Here is a 27,197-nt window from a genome sequence, read left to right on the forward strand (position 1 = left end):
AGCCAAATCCCCTGGAACTGCAAACACACGGGTACAATCTAAACTTTTTCTTTTTTAATAGATTGCGATTAGCTATAAAGCATGCAAATACTTCTTTAACTGCTGACAGAAAGATTAATCTGCACAGGACTTCAAAAAGAATCAAATGAAAATGGCACAGGGACTTGACTATTAATGCGGTATCCCATAGTAACGCAGACTGCGGAAGCTGGGACCAGTAGCTGAGTTGAATATCGATGCTGCTATTCAATAACGGACCCAGGCTATTGTAAAGAACAGAAAGCTGCTGTTTGTACGCTGCTGGTATTTCAGTGCTTGGGAAGCACAAGGAAGTTGGTATTCTGATTAAATAAGCAAGAGATGTGAAATTACAAATGATGCAGGAGGCTTAAAAGTTCATCTTACTTGAATGACATGAGAGTAGTAAGTGAGAATGCAACCTGGTGTACCTCAGGCATTCACACTTCCCATTTCCCAAAGTTTCGAGGGAAGCTGAGTAAAATAAGGAAGTGTTCCAGTGTTTCAGAGGAAGTATTTGAGCGTTACAAAAAGAAAAAACAGGACACTGTGGAACTGCTAAAGTCAGCTCCCAACAATGCAACATTTAACTAGCCAAAAAAAAAAAAAAAATCTGCTAACCAGGACCTGCAGGTGACTGTTTAATAACACCAACTTTTCAATGATGTACTCTGAAAGTAATTCTTGGTAATTGATAAGTGAATGTGAAGCCTCTCCACACAACACAAGCTCACAGACCGTATGACATCACTGTTACTATGGAGAATTCGTTCAACCAAATATTTACCTCTATAACCACATTTATAAAAAAGAAATCTGCACATCATCTAGTTTTAAAAAAAAACAAATATCTATGGAGATAAACAAACTGCGATAAACAGCTCCATCAGGTTTACAAGATCTGCTGGAGGATGAAGATTTACTGACTACAGGGACAAATGAGGCAGTTTTACTTTCAAACACAATAAAAAGAGCCATCAGCCACCTGGGACGGCACATATACAGCGATCAGAGCAGATGCTCTGCCGTACTGGTTTCTCAGTGTTTAAATTAACAGACCCTGGTGATACAAATATCCCTCGTAGCCCATTCAGAACTCAATGAGCATGTCATCTTTTTTCCATTCATGCTAATCAATAAGAGCATGTGACTGCAGTGACATTTGAGAGCAGTTCAGTGACCTCAAGCCATTTCCATTACCAGAACAAGTGAGAGAAAAAGGCCTAAAAAATTCTTGACCCAGAATTCATCCTTTTGCTGCATTCATATTTAACCTCCTAGGACCTGGAGTCCACATATGTGAACATCACATTTTTGGTTGTCTAGACCAAAATACTAAATTTTGCTCTACAAGGGCCTGATATTCACTTACGAGGACAGTATACTGCCACTGTTCTATAAAATTTTAAAATAAACGTCCTCATATGTGGATCTCATTTCTTTCAGTAACAAAAATCTGGTAAAAATTAAAATAAAATCTGGTAATTCTTGGTTTTTACATTCATCAGGTCCCAATCAGCCCAAATAGCAAAGAGAAATTAAAAATGCATGACATGAAAGAGTTCGGGTCTTAGGAGGTTAAAGTTTAATAAAAGTGGGATTAGATAATAATAATATGAAATCAAAGATCAAAGTTGAATATTCACTTAATAATGGAAAGTAGGCATGCTTTTTCATGACTGTGACACATCCTTCATAAATAAAGGAATTCCTCATGCTGCGACACAGACTCTCTAATACCATCCAGGTACCATAGCACATGACAAAGATACGAGGCATCTAAGGACAGAGATTTGGGTTTTCACAACCATGATCCTTACATGCCTCTTTTTACTGGCATCCTTTTCCAGGCTGAGCTGAGTGTGATGTGCACTCACAAGCTGCCTTATCCACTGTAAAAATCTGTATTCTCTGACACGTAAAAGAGAAAACCTCTTTACTGCTTAGCATGTGCATCTTTAAGCTCACTTGAGTCAAGATGTGCACGTGCACATCTGTGCATATGCAGCAGTTAACTGATATATTACTCATTCATTGACTTGACTTGGGTCATAGGAATGTGAACCTGCAGCCTCATACAGCTGTCAGCATGCATATAATCATTAGGTACTGGAAATAGCCACAGGTTGTGTGGACTTCTAGAGACGACAGAGATGATTAAACCCTATGAAAGCTCCACTGGGACGTTTCTCCTCATGTCGAATCCATTAGGCAACAGTTCAAACCTAGTGGTACTGCAGCGTTTGTTTATACTGAAGTCATTCTGGATTGATATATGCATGCAGAGACTACTGGAAGATCCAACGATCAATTCTCCCTCTCACCTTCCTATTTGCTTTTCCACTCAACACAAGAAGGCATTTGAGGACAGCCCAGAGTGATGCACTGTTTTTACCATGGTTTCTCTTTCTTGCCTGCCTCAACGAGAACAACAAGGATGATATTTTCTGGCACAAAAGCACCTAGTATCTATTGCTTTTCCACTAAATGCAATGCATTTTTTTCTGGTCTTTGCAGCTAAATGAGCTAGTGTCTTTCTTTTTTTAAATTTTCTACCTGGCTGAATATGTCACATACTTATATAAAAAAGGGAACCTATGATGAGTTATAGGAAGTCTTGCACAGTCTAAGGGTCTTCGGCAGTCTTCATTAGAGAGGCCAGTTAAGCCTTGTGGTCAGAGACCCGGTAAGGACAGCAGTATGCTGACTGAACACCTTATTATGATTCCTCAGCACAAACAGTCCAGTGAGACTTAAAGAGCCTTCATCCCATATTAACCCTGCCCCCTCTTCAACATTTCATATTACACTTTAAGACATTAAGCAATGCAAAAACAAGAAAGTATGTTGTCACAACTGTGAAATATTTAAAATATTTCTTACTGTGCTTACAACAGCTTTAGTCCAGCATATAAAATGTGATTCTACCTTTGTAAAAACACCTAGATTTGCTATGTTAAACCTTTTAGGAGAACACTGCTGGCCACCTCTTATGCCACCCCGAGCTGAGTTTAGCAAGCGATTCACTCAAGAAGACAGCAAAGGGGAAGTGGAGAAAGTTACAAAACAAGTCCATATGAGAACTTAATGAGGTTTTTTTTTTTCATTTCCGGGTTTGTAATGTGGCTTTTACCTGCGCAATAAGCTTCCTATAAACCCTGGAGGGGCCAGCTTCAGCCTCTAATCCCACTGTCTGGGTCTGCCTACACGGCTTTGTCTAACACAAACAAAATGCTGCAGAGGGGACACTGAGTAGTGCTTAGAAATAAGGGGGGAAAAGTGGATGATAGGAAGCTGGGGGCTTTACAAACAACACCCAATATATCACTTTCTCTGGTAGTGCTATGTTTTTCTATAGCTGGAAATTTGCTTTTGTCAGCAGGCTTTTCAACACTTAAAATAAGCCAAAGTCACACCCCAGTACTCAGGAGTTGTATGAATGTGCTTTTGAATCTCAATGCAAAATCATTTAAATGACTGAAAGCTTAACAGGTTAAATTTACTCCACAAGGACACTGTACAAAACATGAGAAACCCAATGTACAGAACAAGCTATCTGATCTGGACAGGGGATATAGCATAGCCATAAAACTTGTTTTATGGCTATGCTATGAAGGGGAACCCCCAGTACTAGCTAACTGAAGATATACTGCTTTAGGCTTCTTTAGTCAAGACACATGACTAAAGAAAAGAATGGGTAAAAAGGATGAGAAAGGGTCAAAAAGGGACAAACAGATATATTTAAGAATTAAATAGAGTAGAAAAAGAGGAACTGTGCAGAGAAATGAGAAGGAACAGTGGGGTCAAAGTGACATTCTGCAGCCTGCGAGCAGCAGGAGTCTCTCTAATCAACCTTTACAACAAGAGACAAATCTGAAGTCTGTATGTGATCTTTGCTGTATGAAGCAGGCTAAACCAAAGTAAAAAATGAATTGGGGGTGTGTGATTTCTCTTTGCAAATATGGGAAATTCCCGTTTTTTTCTGTAGCATCTCCATCTAAAACTTAGCTTAAAATTCATTATGATCACTAATGATGTGGTCCATAGACTAAATGTAAATGGCCTGCATTAGACTAAATGTAGGAGCCTTGATGTCTGTGCCTGTGCGAATGAAAACGCAATCTAAAAAAAGGTCACTGAGCCTTTGAGCAGCACTCTGGTTTTGGGTTTCCACTCCAGTTCCCCCAGCAGGACTTCCAAGACAAAAGAGCTCATGAAAGATTTTCAGAACACTTTCCCAGGTGGCTAGGTCTCATCCTCTCTCTCGCTTTCTGCTCTTCCACCACTCTTTGATTTCTATGCATCACACAATGCAAGTGCACCACTCTTTCTAATCACTTTATAATGGTAATGATAAAAGTGATTTAAATGTTTAAGAATAGCATGTGGTGTACCGATATTTAGTTGGTTTAAAAGAAGGAATAAGTGTGTAATGACAGAGAGACGAAGACTGTGTTCCATAAAAAGGACTCACTCAGTCACGTTTTGCTCTTCTGGTGAGCCTTTGGGTGTATCTATATTTACTCTGGGATGACCTCGGTTCATGGAGAACAGAACATGCAAAGGGGAAGCACTGTTAAAAAGCCCATTGTGTCTGTTTTCCTTAAACATATCCTATTGTCTGAAGTCAAAGTTTGTTTTTTATGGCATAGGAACAGAGGAATAGAAGAAACAGAAATCAAATACCGAGAAAAAGAAAATAACCAAAGATCTGATATCAAAAGCTCTCACCGATTTTCTCTCAGTCTTGAGTTCTTGTAGGTAGCGCGCAAGTTCGGTGATGATAAGAGATGTCAGGTTCTCAGAAATAACTTCGTGTTGACCTGCGTAATCATTTAACTCGTTCAGTGTTGTTAGGAAGGCTCGACAGAAGGTGTACCTAGTGGGCCACAGGAAATGAAGTCAGAGGAAAGACATGGCTACCAAAAACATGGCTCATTTTTGAAAGAAAACGACCTCTGTGAGAACAAGTAAAGGAATAGTTAAATGTTTTTAAATACAGAGATAATGAGAGGATACCACTCTCATATCCGCCAATTATATACAAGACTACAGCAAAAACATAACAAATCCCCATTTAAATGATGCTTTATGACTTTATATATTTCTATTAAATGTTTCCAGTGATTTCTACTCATTAAAAAATTGCTGGCTCTTCTCTCCACCTCAAAATTTCACAGCATTCCTTTTACCTCGTATGCAGCATCATTTAACTTACTTGCTCTCTTCTTCTTCTTTGGAGTTCTTCTTGGGCTGATATTTCTTTGATAGATTCCTGTAAAGAAAAAGATTCCAGTCAGATATTCCTTACTGGAACTCTTACAAAGAGCCCTATCTTCAGACCAGTAGTGCACCCCTGCCATTATATTTCCCTGACACTGCCCTTATGGACCTGCCAAAGGATCATTCAAGTACACCATTCAATCCAGCAGAGTGCTTTCTGCTCCTGCTGCTATGGTCTCTCTCTTCATGTCATAAATCATTGCCCTTAAGGAGCATGCATGCAGAGCCAGTCACCAGAATAAAGCTGTTCTAAAGCAGCCATTACCCTTGTTTTGACTCTGGCTGTATGTTAGCAGTACGTGACTAGAGCAGGGCCGAGAGGGGGAGGGAAAATGAGACATATAGTGAACAGGGATGTGTAAAGATGAAATAAAACATGGTTGTAACTATAGATGCATGGTTGTGTTTGTGTGTGGAACACAAATAACAACCTTTAATGTCATTACAGCAGCATTTATCACTGTCTTTCATGCAGCCCAGCAACGTGATGCATTGCAGGCTACAGTACATCATGTCACACGTTTCATAAAGACACTGTGCCAGACTCATTATCAGCCAACTGGGACTCTGTCACCAAATCATAATAACATACTCAATGTTCTGAAAGATTTGAGCACACTGTGTGCTTGCACTTTAGGATCCTTTGTCTAATTTAGAGGAACTGTTGTCAAATTAAAAATGCATATCCAAGCTGTGGACTAACAAAAAAAAGACATACCAAAATGAAAAAGCCACAAATTTGTTAACTCATACAGAGAAAAGACATGAAAAGGAGAAAGTGAAATTTTCCAGTCTAATGTCATGAACCTTTGGTGGCATTATTGTCCAAATTATTACACCATGTCAATGTAAACTGATGCAAAGAGCTGATTACAGTCATTGGTGACTGTGTTTGATCTGGGATTCCAGCAGTTTGTTCAGTGATGGGACCTAAATGCCTCAGCTTGCACAAGAGCTTGCTTAATTCATGCCGAAATAAATAATAAATGTATTAAGAAAGATATAATGTGGGTCTGCATGAACTCCATCCAGCTCCCTCATACCCACATCCCCCACACGACTTTCCAGTGGTGTTTGCACTGTTGCTAGGCAGATCTATGTGCCTATCTCTCTCTCCTTTTCACCCAACCTCTAATTATAGCCCTAGCTCCCACTCACTCATTCATTCACTCACAGCCAGAAGCCACGTGTCAGACTGTATGTGTCCCACTCAACTCAGCAACATATTTAGCAAATGTGTTGAAACTAGGGTAACAACTAGCTTTAAATGAGGATGGTTAAATGGGGTTTGGGGCAACTTAAGAGGATATGTCTCCATATTTTTCTGTACCGTTACTGAGGCAAAATCTCTGAAGCAGTTGATAACATTTTCTCCCTCTACCAGTGTGTTTTCAGCAAGATTTTATTCCCACTTTGATTTGGATTACTCCAGACTGGACTCTAGGGGAGAGGAGGGTGGGGCATTAATGCACTGCCCCTGCAATGACTACACTGAAGCATTGTGCATGTTTACACCAATTCAGGGAAAGAGGATTATTCATGGATTGGTGCAGTGTGGTTGGTATGGTGATGAAATGGTGTAAAGTAGATTTATAGTCATACATGGCATTCAGTTCTTTAGAAAAGCAAAGTGTTTCATATGTTTCACGAAGCATTTGTTGCAACTGTGTTAAAACTGTGGCCTCACTTATTGATGATTCCTCCCCCATAATTGGCCCATTTCTGCAGGCTTATTGATCTGACAAACATTTTCTCTCTTAATCCTTTGGCCTAGAGGAATATAAAATGTGAGTCTTTGTTCACCCAGATATAACATCTGGGTGAACAAAGAATTATTTGAATTATTTTTTTTTAAATTAAAAAACTGATTCATATGCAACCCAGCAAGTTAAACCATAACTATAAACTTGCACAAGGTTAAGCAATGTCTTTAAATACACCTGTGCATTTCCTGTTGTGACTTATCAAGTTGTCTACTGTGATTAAAGACGTTACCTCTGAGCCTGAAAAATCTGCCCAGCAACACAGCTGGGAGAAAGGAGGACTAGATCAAAGGATTAGTTCCATTAGTTTATTAGATTTAAGAGCTCTGCATTTTTTTTAGCATGAGTGTGCCCAATAGATTATACCTGATGTCACAAATCAAGTTGATTACAGAGGGTAATTAGTCCTGAGGTATGGCCAAGTAGCACCACAACAAAGAACCAGTGTGTTGAAAACAATAGAAAACTCAATGAGTCGCAAAACCTCTGTCTTAATGTCCTAACTATCTCATTTTAGCTTTTCTGTCAAGCATGTCGATATGCACATATATCTGTGTGTATATGTGTATGCTAGATAACAGTAAGCCCTGAAAACATTCGGACCATCTGGAGAGCCTCCAGGTCAATAAACCTACTATAGCTAGATGAGCGGAACACACAGTGACAGATGCTAGTAACTAACAGAATTATTGGATATCTATATTTGTTTACATACAAGCCCACCTTAGGTCCACCTTATTTTACTAATGCGGTGCTTTAATTTAACTAATTTTATTTAACTGAGGCAATGTATTTTACATGCCATTAAAATGATCCAGACAATAAAAGAGGACCTTAAATACTTAAAGTTCAACATTATTACTTAGCAGATTTGCAGAAAGAAAAGAACAGAACAAAATTAATAGTTAGGAAAACTATATGCACCAATTAAAAAAACACCTCTGTTTGCATGTGTCCGTATTTAGGTCTGAAAAGTTAGTGAATACAGAGATATGTAGGTAATGCATGCATATAAACACAGACAGATAGTCCTATTATCTCAAGCTGACTTAATTATCAAGAAACAGGCATGGCAAGGTCTGCATACAGGATCACAGGGCGTGTTACAGAGGCCTTCATTGTGAATACTGGAATGGTAGTGGCTAGATTCTGTGAAACTGGGGGTTGGGGGTCAATACTTAAAGCATTAGCCATATTGCCTGGCCTCTTTAAATAGGAGGATTGTGGATTTGGGGGGTATCTCCCACTGTGCATGGATGCAAGAGGTCTTGTGAAGCGCATCCTGTCAATGCAGGACCGAATACACTCCCACTACTTCCCCTGAAAAAAATAAGTGACTGCAGCAAAACACAGTGGAGGGGGCGGGACCAACACTTGTGATTGGAGGGGGAAAAAAATCTGGGTCAGACCTGGGGTTGATAATGCTGATACCTAGTAATCTCTATGGAAACACAAGCTTCACCCCCTTCCCCCACAACCTGACTTCCTCTTGCCTGAAACTGAAGCTAGCAACACAATCAGACAGCATGCAGGAGAGAGTGCAAAGCAGCAGACAGACTCTTCACAGACAAAAAGGATGGAGGGGAATAGACAACCTCTTCCGCTTGCATGTTTGGTTCTGCAGTTACATAAGGTAATTCTGCTTCCTTGCAGGCAAACAACAACACTGCTGTGAAAATAAGAGAATTTCTTGATAACTTGTATTCCAATGCACGGTTTCCCACATGGGATTGTTCATTTAGTCTCCTCTTCCTATGGGAAGCCAGAGGTCAAGGTCAGCTTCAAAATGTGGTGTTTAAGATTCAGTCTCAAGGGCACTTCGGTAGGTCAAATCCTGCTGTAGTGTCTGTTTCTGTGTGTGTCTTTTTTATCTATGTCATCAAGAGGAAAACATTCACCATTATTACAACTGCTTCTGCAACCCACAATGTGATTCTGAGTAAACTTAAATACTCACCTAATCTGTTTTGCATAGTTGGTTTCAATTTCTGATCTCTCCTTGACAAATTTGGTGTACTTTTCCACAAACTCGATCCCCCACTGTGTATGCTTTTCCAAGTTGTCAAACTGATCCTGCAGAAAAGAAGAAGATGGTGATTACATCATTCAAGAAGGAAAATAAAGCACTCTGTAATGCCATTTACATTGTAATAAGAAAGTTAAGCATTACAAACGATTCAATCAGTTCAATGACGGCACTGCAAGGGACCTACTGTCGATCTTTTGCTCACTTACTCTGGCCCACTTGCATTTTTACCTTTGCAGTTGAGCACTGCTCATACTAATCATTAAGTTTATTAAAATTTAACTTCTGTTTGTAGACTACTGCTCATCTGGCTTCCCACAGGCCACGCATTGGTTTGTTCTCAGTAATTGATCTCAAACAACCTAAATTGTGATTTAAACTCTTCAAAGGACGTGTTTCCTGGAATAAGCCTGCAACTTTCCTCCTGACACCGAGTCATTTTCCAGCAAGTTTCCCCTTGCTACTCTTAATTTAATTTCAAATTGTGGTCTGTCACAGAGAAAAAGTAGAGCTCATAGTAAAAACAAGCAGCAGTAGCAGCAGCAGCAATCCTCACTACTGATAACCAAACACAGCTGTTCAGACTGAACTCATTCTTCATGATTCGTTCATGACTTGTGAGGAAAAAATGAGCCTTTAGTTGGCTGAGGTCACGTCTTGAAATTCATCACTTCAAAAAAGAAAAGCCTTCATCTGGAATATCGATTTACATACGTGCAAAGTTTCACTAACAATCGTATGCTTAATTCCAAGAGAATTACAAAATAATTCCAAAGGTGAACAACAAAGAAGACACGGACAACCTTAGTTCGGCTCCAACAATCTCCCATCCTCTCTTCTAACATGTCGGTAGTCTTCCTGAGTGCAGATAATTGCTCTTAAGCACAGTGCAAAAAGTTCTTTCTAATTCTCAACGCAAACCATGCAGGGCACTTTAGAACATCCTCCACAAAGTGCGCTTTCTTACCTTAGACACAGGAAGTGGTTGTGGTGATGAAAAGTTTAAGAGGCTTAGTGTAGCCTATGAGAAGGTGTGTTAAACTGGCTTATTTGTTAGAAGTGCAAAATATTCAAACACTTCAGGAAAATATATTTCTAGCTTTACTGAAGCCACAAAATGTTGTCTAGAGGGTGATCAAAATTTCTTGCACACCTTTGAACAAGCCTTCACACAATTAACTGCTACTCAAGCAAAAACAATGGAGTGAGAAGGATGAGGGTGAGGGGTAGCGGTGCACTCTGCATTGTTAGTCAGTTTCAATGAGCAATCACTCCTCATCAACGAGCCACTCAGCAGAAGATGAAATCAACAGATTTACACATTTTTACTGAAATTAAACTCTGCCTCATCAATCCTAAAGTCTAAACTTTCAGACACCCATCCACTGCTTGTTGTTATCACCCAAGCACATGCTCACTCTGAGACGCCATGTTCCAATTAAAGCAATTAACAATATTTACTTCATGATGAAAATTATTACAGACATCCAGCATTCAGGGCACAAAACAGAAAACAATAAGCACGCATAGCTGCACCCACATCATGCACACAAAACCCTCCTCTCCTCCTCTGCACACATAACTCAGATTACCCTTTTTTGTAGGGGCACCATCTTATCCACTGTGTCTCGTCGTGGAATCATTCAAAAATATCCAAATCCAGAAAATGTCCATCCGATGTCCTCCAAATTAGAGCACCAAAAAGCTGTGGTTAATTTGGAGAGGGCATCCACAAGACCATGCTCTAGATATCCACAGTTAAAGGGGTAACGTTATGGGGAACAATGAACCCCCACTTCTACACAATAACAACAGAAACTGGCCAGTTCTGATTATCCAGAAACAGCAAGAATGTGAAAGACCAGGGGAGGAACTCGCGCAGCAGTGGCTCACTCAAGTGCACGCTCTGAATCTGAAGCTATGGCTGCCCACAGCATTCAGGCTTAATGCTCCATCAGCCGTAAGGTGGAATAAGTGGGATGAGAGAGGACAGTGAGAGAGAGCGGAAAAAAAGAGGGAGGGGTCATGAAAAGAATGGAAATGGCAGAAGAGGCGGGATTATATGCGAGGGGATTAAAATTACAAGAGGGACTAGCCCACATTGCTGGGGTCTTGTAAACATTGTCACCTTGTTCACTTTACCATTTATCTAATTTAAAAAAATAAAAAAATAAATAAAAAAATGGATCCATGATAATGATGAGTCATTCTGAGATCACGAATCAAGAGACACTTCCTGAAGTAAAATGGAAAAGCCATCAACCAAGCAATTTGCAGGCTACAAGAGAAAAAGTGTATTAATAAATTATGAATTAGAAGAGAGTGCGATCAAAGAAAGAAATGCATTATGTGAAAGTAAGACACAAGCATATACTCATACTTTATCATTAGGTCACACCACATTTTCAATCCTGTATTGTAATGCCATGATCTCAACAACAGGAGCATCTCAAGCTGGTTTTATTGATAAACTGGAGTTACTGACTTCCCAAACGTATCAGGTGGGGCAGACTTAAACCTTTCTGCTGGGAGGTTTTGACCCCACATATTTCAAAGTAAGTACCTCTACTTGACAGGCATCAAATAAAAGGTCAGGTATTTTGAAGGCTCTATTTATATGAATGTAGACTCAGGCATAACTTTCATTTCAATGGATAGAGGAACATAAAACATGCATATATAGAACTGCTCAATTAAAAACTTTAAAACTTCCACTATGCATGTGCATTCACAAGATGATGGCTCAAACCACAATGTCAACGTGATGAGCAGAGATGCTAATCCCATGAGACCATTGAAGACGCTGATTCAATTTAAAGAACTAGTAAGCCACAAAAAAGTTTTTAAAGCATACACTTATGCTACATTATGAATGTGTTTATTATTAAGGGAGAGAAACATCCAAACCTATATAGCCCTGTGTGAAAAAGTGTGACATTAGACCTTTTGTTTACATTTGTGTTATCTTATTTAATTTGTTTGATGATCTAAAACATTTAATTGTGACAAACATACAAAAATAATAGTAAACCAGTATGGAGCAAAGACTTTTTCACAACACTGTTTATTACAATAACAAGAAACAGGCCTGTCACTGCACAGCTGAAGCTGAACCTCCACATGACTGACTTATGTATCTTGGTGCTGGCTCTTTTTGGGCAAGGTCTCCACATGTCTGATTTAGGAATCACAAAATAGATGTGACCCAACAGATTCAAATTGCTCACCATCTCTGATTAAATGTCATGCTACTTGCCAAAAGACCGACACCAGTCAACTAAGCCAATATTAGCCAATATAATACATACATTTGCTCTGCAGAATTGTGAAAACGTAACTAGTTTTTGACACAGAACACACTAAATGAATGACTGCCAAAATTCAATCAAGTGTAATTAGTCGTAGCCCTAAAAAACACGAGAAAAATTCAAGTAGAAATACGGAATATGATAACAAAAGTGGTTTGAATACAAACAAAACCTCTAACAGACATTAAATTTGAAACAATCCATTCCATTAATCCTCCTACTGCCCCTTGTACTAATACCTTATGACAACCATCCTTTCATCTGCTGCCTCGGACACCTGACTTTATTGCTATCAAAGCCAATATGCTGTAATCCCTTCAGGAGATGACCCAGGTCCACTGCACTTATTTTTTCAGGATACCGTCCCAGTCAGTGAGCCACATGTACTAGTGTGGTCGTATGTAAAAGAAAATAAATATAACTGTGTGACTAAATGTTTTTTATTATTCAGGAAATGGAAAACAGATTCAAACTGAGAACAAAGGGAACATTAGCAGTTACTAAATTTACGTAGGTGGTCCATGGGCTGTAAGAAAACTAATGCATATCTGTATAAGGGTCAGCCTCATAAACTCTAGTTATTCTTGAGCGTTTTAGGAAGATTGCAGTGCAGGTATCAGACTGCCACTTAATCTGAACTAATACATACTATTGAACAACAACTTTTGCAATCCCACAAATAATAAAGGCCCAGGCCATTGCCTTGCTCCCCATTTAAAGACAGGCTTTCTCAACACATCAACTCATCTGAGGCAAAGATGAGCCAGTTTCACTGGAATGGTTACAAATTCCTGTTGGATTAAATTCACAGAAATATTTCACTTTGTAAACAATATATGATATTATGTGGTTGGAACTTCTCCCTCTATGCAAAATCTAATGAAAAAAAGGGCACAAGTTATATATGAACAGTGACTAGTATTAAAAAAAAAAAAAATTCAAACACCAACATTCAGGCCCTTAAAATATCACTCCAACCTCTCTGATAATAGCAGAGCTTTTGAAAACCAGTGTAATTAAATCAAACCTCACGAAGACCTCAGGCTAAATTTCACAATTGCTATGAATTTAGTGGTATTTAAAGTCAAAACTAATCTTTTGACCCAATCTGGGTCTCAGTAGCTTTAAAATAAAAATTTCCAGGTCATTTCATTGCTTCCATGATGTATACCTTACACTTCTTCCTTCAACTGAAAGAAGGGGCTTCTTTTCTTATCGTAACAACATTAGCAATAAGAGCTATTTGAAGGGATTTGGAGTAATCCATTCAGGGTTTTTTGTTATCTTTGATGTTACGCGTTTTTGGATGTAACAGTGGCCTAATCTATGAAGATTTTATTATCTATCCTATGGGAAACAATAAAATAGTCTTATCCTAATAATCAGTTCCTAACCACTGAATGATTTTGAATAACAAATGCACCTTTTAAGCAGTATATATTTCTTTAACTGTCAAAAGAAATGTAGTAAAGTCATATACAAATAGTATTGAAGCAGAAAAATTATTTTCTGGCCTACTGTCTGTTCTCCTTTCTTCAGCAGCAGACAGTAGAGAGTATCAGCACGCTTACATTCAGATATTTAGTAAGCTTAGAATCAACAATTAAAATAATTAGCCTAAAATAAAAATTATGTTTAAAGAACAAGGCATCAGATCAATCATCTTTAGCACCCTGCTCCCCAGGTTTTGTTAACCTCTTAAGCCCCAACGCCCCCTGATACGGGGGCAAAAGGCAGGAGATCAGTTAGGCTTGGGGCTTAAGAGGTTAAAGATTGAGATATTTGCTTTTGATTACTACCAAAGCTGCTAAGCGAAATGTGAGTATTTAGGACAGCCCTAGACTTTTCACTTCATGAAGGAATGCAGGGAGCACCAAAAGGAAACCGTTTAGCATAGTTATCTCTCCTTTTGTACAGCCAGGATAATGAGATCATGGAAAAAGCACCTGAAACAGGCCCTGTGTTACATCAGCAAACTTCTGGGCACACTTCTTATATTACTGGACTCATACCAACCCTGAAGAGGTCAGTTTGCTGCTCTGCTGATCACAGTAAAAATCAATATGCCATTAAAGCACAAGAATAAAGAAAAAGGGGCGAGGGGGGGCTATTTCACTTGTCAACTCAGAGGAAAGAACATGAAAAGGAATTACAGACTAATAACTTTAAAAAATGAAAGTATGAATTATGTTTGGCTTTGTTTTGTTAGTAAAGAGTTTGTATAATGTGCTTCATTTATTTCTCTCTGCAACGTAGTCAATTCTACAGTAAATTAAAAATAAATTAAAAATAACAATAAGTCCCCACTGGGAAATGTTTTACTGAAATTATTTTGATGCATCGCTTTTTATTTTTTTTATTTATGCAATTGCAAAATTCCAATTAAGCCTTTAATCGGATTTCAACTTTAAACATAAGGAGTCTAACCACCCACTGAAAGGCTTTGAATGAAAAGAAAGAACAGAAAGTGATGAGGTCACACGAGCACAGAGGGTAACCCGGAGAGGTCGAGGAGACAGATGCTCACCTAGAGAGGGAGCAGTGCAAAAGTCCATGGATGCTTTTGCCTTTATTTTGAAGGGTCAATGCGTTGACTGAAGAGCAAGAACAGCAGGCCTGTGCTGTCAAAGGAGGAGCTCTTTCTTTTCTACTTGTCTAGACTTTTGCTGGTGGAAGTGAATCATGCAAGGTATATAATGACGGGGATTCCTACACAGACCACTGACTGACTGAGTTGCAGAGGTTTTTGTTTTGTTTCACACCAAACTAGTGTTATGGGTATCAGAACAGCTTTAAACTCTAATCACGGGAAATATGAGCAAACTATTTTGAGTCTCATTAGCTGACAAACCCCGTCCCGAATGAGAAGAATCTGCTTTCACTGAGAACTGGTCATTAAATTGTGAGGGTCACACCAAAGAAAGAAAGAAAAAAAACAAATAGCCCAATTGTTCTACCAAATGTAGCCTCAACTTTAAAAAAAACAAAGTTGCACAAAATGTCCTGGTCTGGTTTATTAAGTGATTATTCAGAACGTTACATACAGCTTTTTACTGACCAGACAAAAGCACCACCCTCAGAGATGGAGTGAAAACTGATGTCCCCCTGAGTGGGTCAATGCAGCGTTTTCTTGTGCCTCCTCACGACAGTGGGCGTTCAGCTGCAAGAACAAATATTTGGTGGAGATGCCAAACCCTCTCTCTGACACACATCAGGCTTTGTCCAATAAAGTGGGGTGGAACAATGCCTCCATAGCTCGGTATGACCCCCTAGTCCAGGAGGAGAAATTGGTCACGATTGATTTAAACTAAAGAGCTACATCTTTAAATCCAAGGTGTTTTCACAACTGTGGTAAACAAATCCCCCCAAACCAAATGGCTTAATTAGTAAAATTACTGAAAGTTTACTTTTAGTCAGCTGAAAACTACCTGACACCAGGTCACAGATGTGTTGCTTCATTTTGTTAAAATAAGCAGTCGAGTGTAAATTTTGCATTTGTTTGCATACTACAGCTCAAAACAAAATTATTTTCATCTGCAGCACGAGCTGTAGGTACTCGTCACTCGTCTCCAACTAGGGCTGCCACAAACGATTATTTTGATAGTCGACTAGTCACCGATTATTTTTGCGATTAGTCGACTAATCAGATCATCATCCATTGGACGTACAGCGTACAGCTTATTGCACCAGCAGCATCTGGTCTTATATAACTATCATTAGCTTACAGCTTGAAGTGTTTGTGCTAACTAAAAATAAAGACAATATGGTAGTTTATTAATTTTTAATGAAATTTGCAGATTGTTTCGGTGAAGTTTAATAAACTCCTTGCTTTCTAAAATATAACAGGACACCGGAGTATATTCTCCAGCGTCTCACACTTCTGATAATCAGCTGTCTGCTTGACAGTTTTAGCTGTGCAAAAACTATAACTTTAATCTCAGCCAAACCGATTTACTCAGGAACAAATAAAATACTAAAGAAAGCCAAACAATAACATTTTTAAGTTATCTAAGTGACTTATATATATGTTTAACCTGACTAGCGAAAGACGGCGGTGGGTTTGAAAACGATTTGCCGGGAGTCCGGTGTTCTCACGGCTCTAGTTAGCCTTGCCCCCGCCTAGCTAACGAGCTAGTGGGTAACAGACGTCTCCGAAAACGTCGGAGCGCTTTTGAAAATATGTGGTGTCTTGATAAACTGAGCAGATATTTGAGGTTTACACAGCTACATTCTCGCCTGAAAATATGTTAAACGTTTATTTTGTGACCAAGAAAGAATAATAAGAGTAAAGTTAAAACTAACTAGCTGCCGCCATTGTTGACAACTGCGCTGGGCTGCTATGAATTCTGGGACACAGCTTCTTCTTCTTCTTCGGGGTTTAACGGCAGCTGGCATCCTTGTACATGCAGTGCTGCCATCTTCTGTTTCAGTCCGTTATTACACTCTTAAATCCTACTACTCATTCCTGCGTCCTTTGTGATCTTACAAAGCTTCAAACGATGCGTCGACTATTAAATTAGTCGTCGACGATTTTAATAGTCGACATAATCGTGACTAGTCGACTAATCGTGGCAGCCCTATCTCCAACTATGAACAAAATCATTATCAAACACCATCTAAAAGCCGGTCTGTGTTAGGATGTTACACTAACTTTAATGTTAAATGTTTAAGGCTTTGAGTGTGAAATTATGATGATTACTTCAAAGTAGGTTTGGTCTAATAATAGTTTTGTAAATGGTACACGTATTCAATCACAGCTCCACCAGCTGCAGCGTGGAGTATTTAAATAGCACAAATAAATAGCACAAAATTCAGTGAGTTATAAAAGTCAATAAGTAGCCTACCTGCAAACTTACGGGCAATGGCAACTTTAAAGAAAGAAAGTACACTCAGAGGCATCATAACTTGGGTTAAAAGGACTTATTATGGTGTAAGCACTAAATTTACCTATGTCCTCATAATGAATTAAAGCAAAAAAAGACTAGCAGGTAGAACACTCTTCAAATACAGTGCCCCCCTGCCTCAGCCTTACCAACAACAGCAAAACTGATGATGATATGAAAACAATTTTTATTATCACTTTTTAGGATCAGCTATCAACTGTCTCATGTTAGGTAATATGAAAATAACTGTGAAAGTACAAGGCACACGTGTCCAGGGCAAATGCACATGTGCAGCAACCATACATGCAAAACTTCCTGTAAAATATGAACAGCTGTTTGAGGCGGTGGATGACCTTACGTAAAACAACTCTTGTTTGCATGCACTGCAGGTATTTATAGAAATAACTCCTCTGATGGTCTGAAAATTTAAGGATGGAAGTTGATTCATGCACATGTGCATAATGCACTCTTGCTTTAAGCTATAGTTTGTTTTTTTTACTGTGCTATCTTGTTATTTACTTCTGTCTTGTAACGCTGGTAAGAAGTATGAGCTCTCATAGGTTTGCTCCTTTAATAAGAAGAGCTTCGTGTGGCATTTATGTAACAGGACATTTCTGCATGTCAGTTGTTAGTCATAGCCAACTCAAGAAGGAAAGTTTGGACATCAAATGGAAAGTTCTGCTGCAGCTCAGCGTCTCTTCTTTCACTCAGACAGTATATCAGAACCCTTTATGACTGTTACCCATACCTTTGACTAATCCTGCTGTTTGTCTGAACTAAACGAATCACTGTGCAAATATGACTGAAGTCAGAAATACTTGACTTACAGCACTGGTCGTTTTCATCTGCAGTAGCACCTGTAGATACTCGTCACTAGGGCTCAGCGGTGGCTCTTCTTTCTGTTCCTCTTTTTGTGTAATCACAGAAAGAGCACTGTCCAGAAAAACAAAAAACTCACTTCTTCTCCGCAACATGGTCACTGTTTTCATGAAGCAACAGGATAGGAAAATAAGTCGCAAATTAATCCGTCTCACTGGGATAAAAGAGAAAAGAAAAACCTGTCCTGGAATAATAATTGAGTGCTGATAGTTTGAAGATCCAGAATACAGTGGTGCAAAGACTCCTGATAATACCTAATACGCAAACATTTTCATTTCACAGGGGCCAGTGTAAACTCCGAGAATGCACCAAGAATAAGAAGCATAATGAGAAGGAACTAGCACAGAACTTGATTAAACCATGAAGTCATTAATCTGATTACTACACCCCCTTCTACCTTTACTACCCAATAGGCTGCTTTGTGGCTAATCCTGCAAACACACATTAGCCATTGTTCCTGCTGAGCTGTTTTTCTTCTTTTTGGAGGATAAAGCTCTTTAATTCTTTATATAACACGGTCTGTGGAATGAAGGAAACTTTGAACTTTGGAAAATGCCCAATTTGAATGAACTGTAATGAATTTATATTTTAGTCTGTCAGTTGATAATCATCTCTCATTTCTTCAAGCTGAATGTTATCTACATTTAACTGTGATAGATTCCCTGTCCATAAGCTTCATAAGATTATATAAATGGATCACTAAAGCAAGAGGTGTACTGACTGTCCATTACATATAGGCTGATCTATACTTTACCTAAATCTGGCACTCTAATTTGCAAACAACTTGCAATTGAATCAACCTGTAACAGCATTTTCTGATATTAGCTTATTGCAGATATATGCTATTATAGCACATAGGAAAGATCCTCTGTGAACTTACCTGAACTACTGTTTTAAAGATTTAAGCCATAATTACTATTGCTACTTTTTGTTTTGTTTTATTTTTTAACAGCTAAATTATGAGAGGATTGCTAAGTGCTAATGGCAGTGCTAAGTTATCACCAGTTTGACCAGCTCAAGGCATCCATAGCTAAGGGTGTATTACACAAACACAATCCCTCTCGTCATTGCTAAAATTCATCCCCTATAAATAAATAAGCTATGAAAAGACTTCTTGCAGTGTCTGTCAGTCTAGTGTCAGATAATGTAAAATAATGAGCTTAAAAAAGCTCCAACATGCACCAAAACAGTCTCAGCACCCACCTTGCATTAAAAGCAACCATGTCTCAAACATCAATAACTTTTAAGTGTGAAGACACTTTAAGTGAGAGTGGTAACTGCACAGCTGCAGATTGCTCATCTTTGGAACCAGCCTCACTAGGCCATTTAAGGAAATGCACCTTTGGCACTTGGACATTGGCTTCATTTTTACAAGCCCAGAGGTTGCTGCTTGGTAAATAAATACAGACACATGCCAAAGCAGTGAGTTAATAGTGACTTCAGGTTCTAAATGACACCCCTGCTCAGCTGTCCCTAATAGTATAGATGCCGGGTTTCAAGGCAGTCATGCTACATGTTGCCATGACATGCCCGATTTAAATACTTTCCACTGAATAACATACTAACAACATGTTCCTTTGCAGTGGCTCAAACTATACTGTCTGAGATTACTGCACATCTTTGTCAACAAGTCTTAAAATAAAATTATGGCTGCCATGGGACTTATGTAATTTAAAGAAAAATAACACAAACAAACTGCACTACCTTATAATTAAGTCTGCTGGCAAACATTGTGGTTGTAAATGAGAGACTAGATTAAGCATGTTTGCATCTTATGTATTTTACACTTTGACCCAACTGTCTTGCTAGAGACTTTCTTCAGAAGTGACACGGAACATTTATTGCAAATGCTTCCAACTCACTCCAGCTTAGCTTCAGATAACAAGGGTCAAACCACTTTCTTTAAGGTGAAGGCGCACATCAGCAAGAAGTCATTTATACTTGAGTGGCATAACACAATTTAAAAGTGAAGTCATACAACTACTGCTAGCGCAGTCAGGGAGCAGTGTTGCTAATACAACAGAGAGCGCTGTTTTTCACTAGTGTACTTGTTGTTTTTTTTGTTTTTCACTAGTGTACTTGTTTTTTTTGTTTTTCACTAGTGTACTTGTTTTTTTTGTTTTTTTTTCACTAGTGTACTTGTTAAACCAACACAGCTGAACAAAAGCCAGTAATCTGCTAACAGGCCACACAAACTGTGGGACCATAACTGGATTTTATAAATCCATTCATTTCTCTCTCTTTTACGCTCATGTTAATATGTGTACTACTTCTCCACAAGGTAAAGGCCTTAGGGAACATGGAGTACTTTCACTTATCTAAATGAGCTGAGATATGTGCTACAGTTTCCCAGGCAATCTCTAAATTATGTGGCAGTCGTTTCGCTCCACCCTAACATGCCTCATCTCAGGATATGAGTAAAGATGCCTCTTTTTAGGGGCTGCCTGACAAGACAGGCAGATTACTCATCATGGAGGCACTTACACAAAAAAAAAATGTTGACAAAGTTCTATGCAGTGTTTTCTATTTTAATGTACAGTATATGGAGGGCAACACCTATTCAGGGAGAAATGTGAGGGACATAGCTGTTACTGAATGGGAATCAGGGTTAAAGATTTAAATGGCATTTACTGTTAAAGCTATTTTACACTACAATCAGTGCTCTCTGTCCTCTCTGTCTGGCATCATTAACTATTAATTATTAATGTAAGTGCACACAATTTACCTTCTACCTTATTCAAAATACCAGTCTAGCTGAGACAAAATAGGTTTAATGCAGAATCCTGCAAAAGCAGAATCCATTACAACACTGTAGTTTTCCAAGGAAGCCTCAAAAAAGCTCACACAGTCACTTATTAACCATAAAATATGAAGTCAGTTCTTATTCTTATTCTAACTGTAAAGGAAGGAATATCACAGATATAATCAAAACTGAAGGGACTGAGGCTGAAGAACCAATGCCTGTTTAAGAAGTTGGTGCATCCCCCCCAAAAAACTACAACGCATAAATGCTGTATTGACATGGTCAAAGCAAACAAACAGTATTTTAAAGCTGTTTCCAAACGAGTGAACATGAAAAGAGTGTAAGAGACAAGAGCTACTGAGCAATATTAAAGAAAGGTATGAGTGGGCTAGAGTAATTGGTAGAAATGGAGTCCCGCAGTTAAAAAAGTGGGAGACAAACATGTAGTAACTGGATGTCTGCATGGTCCAGTTTTTATTACCACTAAATAACTAAATTTGACATGAATCAAGTCCTGAAGTAACTGATAATATGGTCTGACCACATCTTGAATAAAAATGAACAGATTTCCAGAAGGCAAAGTATCAGGAAGTGCATTCACAACAACCACTAAACCCATGTTTTCAGCACGTTCTCACACACACACACACACACACACACACACACACACACACACACACACACACACACACACACACACACTCTGATGCTTCCTAGATGGTTATATGTAACATCTGTGCTATCACATACAATTTGTCTTTGGGGATAACCAAAATGTAAAAGCCGCAAAAATAACAGACAATAAATACACTACCATCACTACAAGTCACACTTACAGTATGCAGTACAATATAACAGCAATTAGGATAATACAGACAGCTACAAGGTTCAGGTGACAACATGTCAACTTGGAGTGACTGCAGTTCAACAGCTGTATATTTGCCACTGTCACAGCAATGATTAGAGTCTGGCTTTACAAATAACAAAAGAGGTGGTGACTAAAGATTAGAGGTTACAGTTACACTCTGTGGTGGGAGGAAATGAGTCACATTTCCATGGACAACATGACAAAACAGCCTAAACCGCTCCCATTGTGGAGGAAGTCACGTGTCATCTGAAAAGCACCAAATTTTCACATTTAAGAAACCAGCAAATGAGAATCAAATCAAATTCTACTCTAAATGGTCTAGCTAATTTTAAAAAAAATGCTGTGAGCCAATTCTGTATGAATACCACTTTCTTCTGCTCTTCACTCCTTAAGAGCCTTTAGAACAAATCCAGATTCATTCATCTTTGTTTTAGCATCACAAGAGCTTAAAGGAGGAGAAGAGAAAATGGACTGGAAGTGGTATCACTGAGTCAGCAGGTGGGTGGTGACGGGTACAAGATTTAATGGTGAGAGCAATGGTGGTTGTAGTCTGCCAAGGGTTTCAGGCTCTGACCCCCACTGACTCCAACACACTGATAGAAAGAAACAAGCTAGCTCAGGTTTCAGTCCTGGAAGTGCCCTGAATATCAAGAGAACACCAGGAGGGATGAGGCTAGACCCCAGGGGAGCTTGAATCAAGATGAAATGGAACAGCAGAAAACACTGGGGAAATATCTGCCTAACACTAGACTCCAAAAACACCACCAGGAAAAGAGCCCTGAATACTTCACTGCTGCAAATGCAAGACTAAAACCATCAGGTGTTGACTTAAAATTTCCAATTAAAAATATAAGAGAAAGCAAGCAAGTTTACAAATCCTCTCCAAACCGTACAACTTTTCCTTTTGATGGCCAATACACAGATCCATGTCTTGGGTGAAACTGTCAATACAATACAATGCACAATCAAAGAAACTGGGAAAGTTCACTTCACTTCTGTGGGATATTGTGTCCTCATTCATAAATCCAGAGATGCTTCTGTAAAGCTCAACTCACCTTAAGCTGCTGCTCTCTGAGTAGAGTTTCAGCCTTGTCCATGTTGCCTCATCAATTAGTTATGTCACAGGAAAAGACACTTTTACATCCTACAGGCAGTGCAGACTTAGTGGACTCCAACATAACTGTGAGAAAAGCAGCTTCTGTCCAGTTCCCAAATTATCCACACGAGAGAAGTGAAACATTCAAGGTGTGTCATAATGGAAAGCTCTATAGTCACATTGTAAAGCCAGAAGGTGAGGTTAACTTCTTTTTTCAGTTTTCACAGCTATGCAACTTTGGTTTTTGAGAATATTATGTGCATCTTCTTCTTTCATTGATCTTCACATAGTAGCACCTCTGCAGCTTAAAGCACCAGCTCTACACTGTGCATCTGAGCAACATCTCAGAGGAAATGCTGCGGTCTTGCTTTCTTCAATACTTCAATCTGACTTGATTTAGATTTTTTTTTTTAATTAAAGGTGACAAGACCTCTATAGTTAGGAACAAAATTGTAATTTTTTTCTGACACCAGGTCCACATTGAAACAGTCACAAGTTAGACCACATTTGACTTCCTTCTTGTTTCGTTCCATTCGGTCACGTTTGTACATAATGCTTATTCCCTTTTGTGCATGCATGTGATTCTAATTGTTTTACTCAATTCTCTGCTTTCACAAAAAGAAAGCCAGTTATTTCCTAACAATCTTGCAAAGACTTTGATGCCAACTTACTTTTTATAGCATTTTGTCAGAATGTAATGATGTTTAATATCCTGGTTAGGTTGTATCGTCAGTGGCAAATGCTGTTTAGAAATAATGTTGCAAACCATAGCTAGGCTCTTCTGACACACTGTTTCTGTAACACTGATCTAACTGGTACTGTGACAAGGACATGAGTGTGATGGCATGCCAGTAAACATTCTCAAAACCTTTCTTTAAGAACACAGTGAATGCTATTATCGGTGCTGTGATGTTGCACCAAAGGTATTCAACATTTTGGAGTTGACTGGTTGGTGCTTTACTCATTGTGAGTAATGCAGTTCAAACAATAAAGACCCACCACAAGTCAAGTTCATTTATTTACCCTGTTAGTCTGTCTAACGCTCACATTTGCAAGCCACAAAAGTAATTTGATACAGTTCTGCTAACACTTTATTCTCTATTGTGATAAAGTTTCAGTTATACTCTACTGTCTCCACAAAGCAGCAAAGGGAGAAATATCGCCATAAGATCTGTTTGCACTACCTCACCATGTGGCTAAGAGTTTAGAAACTGTGCTCTACTTTTACTTCACTTCCTGAAATATCATACACTTTCCTGTTCAAAGCGAGAAACAACAGGATGAGCTTGTTGAAAAAGTCCAGTGCATGTCGTGACTCAACCTTCATCTGTCACGCTGCATGCTCCTTTTAAGGCTAATGTCCAGTAATTTGTGTTGTGCCAGGATAATAACTACAGCTGCAATGATTAAGCAATGGATGGTTTACGCAAGCAGAATTTTTGATATTTCATCCATTCATGTTCAGCTATGCTGTTCTCTCTAGATTTATAGCAAATGGATAGCGTTGCATTAAGTGAGTGCAACATTACACTCGAGCCTTGTGACAGCTAATGCTGAAACCGTGCACTCATCTTAAAACAGTTATTATGATAACAATTTTATTGTGAAAACTTTTCTGCCTATAGCTCTTCAAATGTGAGGGATGTCTACTTATATTTGTTTAATAAACATAAAAGTAACTGGATTGTACATAATAAAGATCGTGCATAGATGCAGGGCACAACTATGCAATCTAACCAACAACATACTGGTTAGTTACATCCTTGTTCTACTTAAAAGTGTGGGTGCTGCCACAATAGCATAGCTGAGGTTGCTGTGTTGGGACGACAGCCCAATTAGCTGTGTGCATTGTCCACCTGCAGAGCACTGCTCAAATCAACCTGCATGTTGAAGAATCAAGTGTCTGGACTCTATTCAGCCTGCTAAGAAAAAAAAAGCAAGCATCTGGTTGTAATACATTATTCTCTGCAAAAAAAACTTGTAAATGCTTTCCAGACCAAAAGGTACACATGAAAGTCTGTAAAGTACCTCAAGGGTATTTTGGCTATGCATGACTACCTAGGCAATAGCATTTGTCAGCCAAGCATTGTGGTACAAAAATGAAAATACACAGAGAGCACAGAAAAACTGCAACAAAATGTGGAGTGCCATTGGTTTTCTTTGTGAACTTTGGACCAGGTAAATTACTGGAGAATTCAGTGAGTGGCTCCCCCTCCATTTTTTTTAAAATGAAAAAACATCCCTACGTTAACTATCTCCAGACCACTTGATGTCTACTAGAAGAAAAAAAATCAAACTTATAACATTGACTTTAGACTGCTGTTTGTGTCAGGGCAAAAAGGGCTCCAAGCTGCAATCCTAAAGAGACTGTAATGTGATATATTGCACACAGGTAAAAACCAAGCAAATACATTTCTCAAGCTGAACACCTCATATTAAAAGAAGCTGTGTTTGCTATAAATATTTGCATGAAAAACGGTGCAACGTGAGTTTATGTAAATACACTCTGACCCTCCTGACGGGTTCAAATCTATACTCCGTGCTTGGCTTCATGCATGTCTGTGCCAAAGCACAAACTAGCACATGTGCTATATTTAAAACGTGCAATTAATTGTGAAACAGCCAACAAGCAAGCACCTCTGGGGGGGAGAAGAATCACTCTTTCACACTTGCAGCAACTACCTATTATCGAGTCATAAAAAAAGAGTGCTGTAATGTTCATTACTGCTTTGCTTTTTCCTTTTTCTTTACATGGTTGCCTTACAAGTGTGAGCATGTGTCTGAATACAAATTAGGAAATGCCAGCTAGCTTGATGAGGGCTACTTCCAGGTTGTAAGAAGTTCAACACTGCCTGAAAGTCAATTTCAAAGAGGAATAGGCTTAAAAGTGACATCATGGTAGAGGAATTTATTGTAGTCGGGTCACCGGGCTTCTACTTTGTCTTCTGCTGCTGCTCATAAAGGTCTTGGTGACTCCAGGAACCATATTATTGTCTTTTCAGACAGGCCTATGTAGTATGCGGTTTCTTTTTTTTTCACAGCAACTATCTTGACATGAAATAAGAGGTGTTACTAATCACATTAATTACACCTCTGATCCTTCGCTAATGTGATTAGCAACACCTGCGTTAACCTACTATTTCGAAACAGCTACTATGGCAAAACTTTTTATTTCAAAATCTATCTGAAATCTCTCTGTAGATGCAAATACTTTTTAGAGAATGCAAACAACTACACAGCTGGGGGGCTTAAAAGTAGCGACTGTAATAAATCCATAAGTAGTGAAATGAGTGTAACCTGCTACTTAGTGGAAGAACGAGTTCAACATTTGCCTCTGGTTTTAGTAACCTCAGGATCAGAGATGCACAACTAGGGGAACTTAACCTTATCTACTTCCTCTGCTTGCTTTGATAATGCAGCCTGTGAGATGTGCGCATTTATCTGCGGGTTAGCCATGCATTCATTACACGGTAACAAGCAAAGAGAAAAAAAGGCAACCGTCGCCGCAAAGAGAACAAACAGCCACAACGATTTGTCTGCGCTGGGAAACGGGAATTGCCGTGTTATATTGCGAGGGGGTGTGTGCAAAAGCGTGGTTTGAAAGGCTCAAATGTAAACTAAAATGGATGGCGAGCTAACGCTAGCTGCCCATATTTATGCACCATTCCCTTCTTGCTAACAACACCATGCCACCTCGTAGTAATAAAACACACAATCTCACGCAATAACTGCTACAAATTAGCCCCCCTTTAGCTTGTGTCATCGAACACTAACACGCATAAAGACGTGCTCACTAGACATCGTTTTTAGCGGAAAAAAGCGGGGTACTGCGCATTGTCACACGCGTGTTTATTCTGAGAACCGTTATACGCACGCACGCACTCAATGATAAAGCGAGAGCAAACGTTACAAGTGCACCAGGACTCACCCATAGCTCTGTCCCCCAGCTCATGGTTTCAGTGTGATGTCCTAGGAATAATCCACAGCTCGTACGAGGTCTTTCCAACACACACAGCGCCGATAGCAGACGTGATTTTTGCCTCTGTGGTATTCGCCTGTCAACGTTGAGAAGAAAAAAAACGCTCCTCTCCTTGTAGGTGTTTTTTTCACACTCTCATCCTGTCTGACACAAGATGGCCAAGAGCTGCAGCATAATCTTCAAACAGGGTAGTCTCGCTAAATGCAGCGCGCGGGCACAAGCGCCAATGACAGCTGCTCCTGCGCGCGCACAGCCGAGAAGAAAAAAAAGCCTGGTGGGGGGTGTCACTGCGGGGTTGTCCAATAAAGCCTTTACCGATATCTCTGCTCGCTCACTCTCCTCGCTGTGTCA

General features: G+C 39.1%; 1 protein-coding gene across 25 annotated transcripts in view; it reads right to left on the bottom strand.

Moving 5' to 3' along the window:
- Positions 1-27,197, bottom strand: part of fnbp1b (formin binding protein 1b) — a 56,307-nt gene extending 29,110 nt beyond the window's left edge. For 2 of the 25 annotated variants that reach the window (XM_086301262.1, XM_086301260.1), the window contains exons 1-4: positions 18,109-24,382; positions 9,022-9,137; positions 5,237-5,293; positions 4,750-4,897 (exon numbers count right to left, since the gene is read on the bottom strand). In XM_086301262.1, the coding sequence (XP_086157388.1) occupies positions 4,750-4,897; positions 5,237-5,293; positions 9,022-9,137; positions 18,109-18,270 (483 nt within the window). In that variant the 5' untranslated portion in view covers positions 18,271-24,382. Of the gene's footprint in view, positions 1-4,749; positions 4,898-5,236; positions 5,294-9,021; positions 9,138-9,893; positions 9,951-10,682; positions 11,257-18,108; positions 24,390-26,795 lie in introns of those variants that run through there. The other 23 variants (XM_086301267.1, XM_086301265.1, XM_086301277.1 and 20 more) reach the window with 19 other exon arrangements.

The sequence above is a fragment of the Aulonocara sp. 'chitande type north' Nkhata Bay genome, linkage group LG7, assembly GCF_057382095.1.
Source record: "Aulonocara sp. 'chitande type north' Nkhata Bay isolate Kocher_YH1m ecotype deep benthic linkage group LG7, A_spYH_male_GT1.1, whole genome shotgun sequence".
NCBI classification, from domain to species: domain Eukaryota; kingdom Metazoa; phylum Chordata; class Actinopteri; order Cichliformes; family Cichlidae; genus Aulonocara; species Aulonocara sp. 'chitande type north' Nkhata Bay.